The sequence below is a fragment of the Dromaius novaehollandiae genome, unplaced genomic scaffold, assembly GCF_036370855.1.
Source record: "Dromaius novaehollandiae isolate bDroNov1 unplaced genomic scaffold, bDroNov1.hap1 HAP1_SCAFFOLD_41, whole genome shotgun sequence".
Lineage (NCBI taxonomy): Eukaryota > Metazoa > Chordata > Aves > Casuariiformes > Dromaiidae > Dromaius > Dromaius novaehollandiae.
The window spans coordinates 2,360,162-2,364,530 of NW_026991492.1; the positions used below are offsets into that span (position 1 = coordinate 2,360,162).

Below are 4,369 nucleotides of genomic sequence, written 5' to 3' on the forward strand. Positions count from 1 at the left end.
ACATTTCCCAGGAGGAGAGAGTACAAAGAACAGATAAAGTCACGCCTTCAGCTGGGCAGCTATTCCCAAGTGGGGCCAGGCTCCTGGGATGGAAGGAGCTCATGGCAACCTGGCAGCACTGCCCAGAGACAGCTCCGTGCAGGAGCAGCTCCTCTGCAAAGAGCAGCAGGGCTGCGGGCACTGCCTGCAGGTGCCAAGACGAGACAAGGAAGATGAGCAAGATGAGTGAGACAGAAAGAAGTTAAGGACAGTCAGGAGTGGGAGGACAGCTGAGAGCTCACTGGAGGAGAAATCTTCACAGCTCCTAATATAGGAAGTCTCTGGCTGCAGGGCAGTGCAGGTGAGATACCCTGAGAGGTCCTCTGAAGCTACCACATCCCATGGCTGACAGGGTCTGTCAGGTTGGGAATCTCAGTCCCTCTTGTGTGGAGCAGGAGATGCTTCAGAGCAGGGATTCCCAGCCACACCGTCACAGGGACAGGGCACGCTGCTGCCTTCTCCCAGGGACGCTGCAGGGGTGTGAAGCCGGGGTGTGCACCAGGGCTGTAATTCAGAGCAGCATCCCTGTGACCCAGGGTGCTGTGTGCAGGGCAGTGACTCTGCTGCCTGCCAGGGTCAGCGCTCAGCCTGTGCCAGGACCTCCCCATGGTGCTGTGAGGAGAAGCTCTGGGTGGGAAGAGACACCCCATCAGGGCAGGTTTTTTCTCCTGCTGAGAGGGTGCTGCGTGGGTCAGGGCTGCTCACAGCTCCAGCTCACCCTGAGAACATTTCTGGAGGGGCCTTTTCAGAAAGAAAGTCAAGGCAGGAGGTACATGGAAGGAGCTGTCATGACTCTGTGCTTTCAGTTTTACTCCCTTTGGGTGGGGGGAAATGGGAATGGGTCTGTCAGGTTTAGGCAGGGGGTGGAGGCTCCAAAACGGTGACACTGAGGGAGGAACAGTTGTGGGAAGCACTCAGCAAATGCCTTCATCCACCCTGAAGCCTACAGACAGAGCCAGCAGCACCTTTCCAGCCTCAGCAAGGTTTGTCTTCCCTGCTCCGGAGCACTTGCAACCAAGGAGGTGCCCTGGGCAGTGTCCTGCCCCCGGGAGGTTTCTGCAGGGCAGAGCTGAGCACCCAGCGGGTGGGATGGGGCCTGTGAGCACTGACAGGGGAGAGACGTGGGGACAGAGAAACAGCTGCCCGCAGGGACGGCTCCAGGCAGCAGAGTCATGGTCAGAGTGTGAGAGGGAACCATCAACTCCAGCACCTCCTCTCCTCTGCCAGCCAGCACAGCCCTCTGCTCTCAAGGCTGTGGGGTCCAGGGCAGGAGTCGTTTCCTCAGCAGCTGGACATCCAGGAGAGGAGACACTGCTGAGTGCCCCTCTGTCCCTCTCTGTCCCTGCCTCCCTGGGCACAAATGTCATGGTGTTGCTCCATGTTCCCCAGCTGCCCATGCTGCCCTTGTCCTTCCCCTTGGACTCTCTGGGCAGGGGGGTTTCTCATGCAGTTCAGACAACACTGTCCCTGCAGGTCCTGCCATGCAGACGTGTCCTTGACAGTGAGGTGCCCAAGTGCCCCTCTAGCCTGTGGGGCTCTGGGCAGTGCAGTGTGGGGGGCTGGGAATGAGCCAGCTCTCTCGTCAGGACTCCCCATCCTTAGGACATTGTGGCATTTCCCTGGGGTGTCTGGCTGGGCTGCAGCTGCCCTCCAGAAGGGCCCAGCTCTCCCATTGCAGCTGTGTGTTATCTAGGTGCCCCAGGGAGAAGCCACCTAGACACTGAGGCCATGGAAATGCTGCTGGGAGGCTGGATGTGGGCAGCTGGAAGGAGTCCGATGTGTTGCTGGCTAGAAGGGGAGGGCTGAGACCTCTTTCACACACCCTCAGAAAGAGTGCTGACGGGCACTTTGGAAGTGGATTTCTCTGCTCTCCGCAGTGTCGTTCTTTTTTGATGGGAACATGAGTGCAATTGTCCTCCACCTCCAAGGTGAAACACAGGGCATCTGGGAACAAGGCAGATGGACAGACCAGCTCTCCCGCCTCTGCACTAAAGCCAGAGTGAATCTTTTTGCCTCTCTGGAGTCACAGCTGGTCCCTCTGAGTGCAGCAGCAATGCTGAGGATTTCTACCTCCAAGAACCCTCCTCTGGTGTTACAGGGTCAGCTAAAGAAAACAAAACAAACCTTAAAACTACCAATGAATCCACATTATGTAGAAGTGGAAATGAAGATGCTGAAAATGCCTTCAACATTATGAGTGGAGTAAATCTGACTGGAACTGTCAGAGGTTTAAAAGCTTAGTCGCCCCTGTTCCCTTGTAGGCAGTGCTGTAGGTCAGGGCTGACTCCTCTGGAGCCCATGGACAGACGCTGCTGCTCTTCATGGCAAACCCAGCCAGCACAAACCAGAGCTCAAGTGAGAGATCTGAATGACGGTGCTACTGAGATGGGGAGAGGTAATGAGTGTGTGTTTGGGAGGGTTTTATGAGAAACTTTGCTCAGAAAAGTCTGTTCTAACATTTCAGTGTCTCTTCTTTCTTGGACAGTCCCCCATTCCTGCAGGGAGGAAATGTCCAACAGCAGCTCGCTCAACGAATTCCTCCTCCGGGCATTCGCCAGCACACAGGAGCTGCGGCCCTTGCACTTCTCGCTCTTCCTGGGCATCTACCTGGCTGCCCTCCTGGGCAATGGCCTCATCATCACAGCCGTAGCCTGCGACCACCGCCTCCACACCCCCATGTACTTCTTCCTCCTCAACCTCTCCCTCCTCGACCTTGGCTCCATCTCCACCACTGTCCCCAATTCCATGGCCAATTCCCTGTGGGACACCAGGGCCATTTCCTACTCAGGATGTGCTGCCCAAGTCTTTTTCCTTGTCTTCTTTATGTCAGCAGAGTATTCTCTCCTCACAGTCATGGCCTATGACCGCTATGTTGCCATCTGCAGACCCCTGCACTACGGGACCCTCATGGACAGCAGAGCTTGTGTCCAAATGGCAGCAGCTGCCTGGGCCAGTGGTTTCCTCTATGCTGTCCTGCACACTGCTAATACATTTTCAATACCACTCTGCCAAGGCAACACAGTGGACCAGTTCTTCTGTGAAGTCCCCCAGATCCTCAAGCTCTCCTGCTCAGACTCCTACCTCAGGGAAATTCGGCTTCTTGTGGTTAGTGCCTGTTTAGTGTTTGGGTGTTTCATTTTCATTGTGGTGTCCTACGTGCAGATCTTCACTGCTGTGCTGAGGATCCCCTCTGAGCAGGGCCGCCACAAAGCCTTTTCCATGTGCCTCCCGCACCTGACCGTGGTCTCCCTGTTTCTCAGCACTGCACTGTTTGCCCACCTGAAGCCCCCCTCCATCTCCTCCCCAGCTGTGGATCTGGTGGTGGCTGTTCTGTATGCGGTGGTGCCTCCAGCAGTGAACCCCCTCATCTACAGCATGAGGAACAAGGAGCTCAAAGATGCCCTGAGGAAAATCAGTCAATGGGTCCAATGTCAGCACCAATAACTATCCATTGCTTAGCCACTCCTCAGGGTATCTGACATCAAGGCTCTGTGTTTTGCATTTATTTCTTTCTTATTTTTCTTTTTTTTCTTAATAAAAATATCAGGTTCTTATTATTTCTATTCAGGAATCTCTCATTTGAACCTGACCCAGAGACCATGTTGAAACAGGAAGCCAGGTTTCCCTCTTCATCAGCAGAGGTGGGGGAACCTCAGAGCCTGCCCTGTTGAGTTGCCTGAGATGCCCGCAGTGCAATGATGCGAGTTTCCCTTTGCAGTGTCTCTTTCAGCACTGACACCAAGGGAGCTCAGGGGCACAGAGTCAGTCTCAGACGAGTACAGCCGGGGTGAGACCATGGGTCCTGTGTGCATTAGGAGAGCTCAGCTCCCCTGCACACAGTCAGGGTGTGATCTCACACCCCTCTCCTGCAAGGGTGGCAGCCAAGTGTCACTGTGGGCTGGTCCCTTCTCTCTACAGTGCTCCAACACTACAAGTGGGGGGGGAGTGGAAGGGAGGGGAACCAGGCAGCAGCTTGTGGGGACAGACCCCGTGCTTGACAGCATCATCCTCCCAGTGCCGCATCAGGCATTTCCTCACTGCAGCCTTCCCAGGGCGGGGGCTGCAGCTGTCCTGGAGACACATCCCCACACCACAGCAGGACTCTCTCTTTTTAGTGTTGCTCTCTTCATTTCCATGCTGGCCTTCTGTGCTCGATTCTGTGGATATGGCCCAGGAGTTCTCATAACCTAGTGGTGGTTGGGCTGTGTTTCCATGTGCATGTGTCCTGGAAGTACAGGCAGGAGCAGGCAATGGGCACCCTTATGCCAGACCTGGCCTCCAGAACAACATTTCCATAATAAAGGGGGATCTCCCCTGTGACATGCCTGAA

At 55.3% G+C, this 4,369-nt stretch overlaps 1 protein-coding gene across 1 annotated transcript; it reads left to right on the forward strand.

The window, feature by feature from the left end:
• The first annotated feature begins 2,547 nt into the window (after positions 1–2,547).
• Positions 2,548–3,483, forward strand: LOC135326965 (olfactory receptor 14A16-like). Its single transcript, XM_064504606.1, has one exon. It carries the CDS (start codon positions 2,548–2,550, stop codon positions 3,481–3,483), a length of 936 nt encoding a protein of 311 aa, XP_064360676.1.
• Positions 3,484–4,369: the final 886 nt, after the last annotated feature.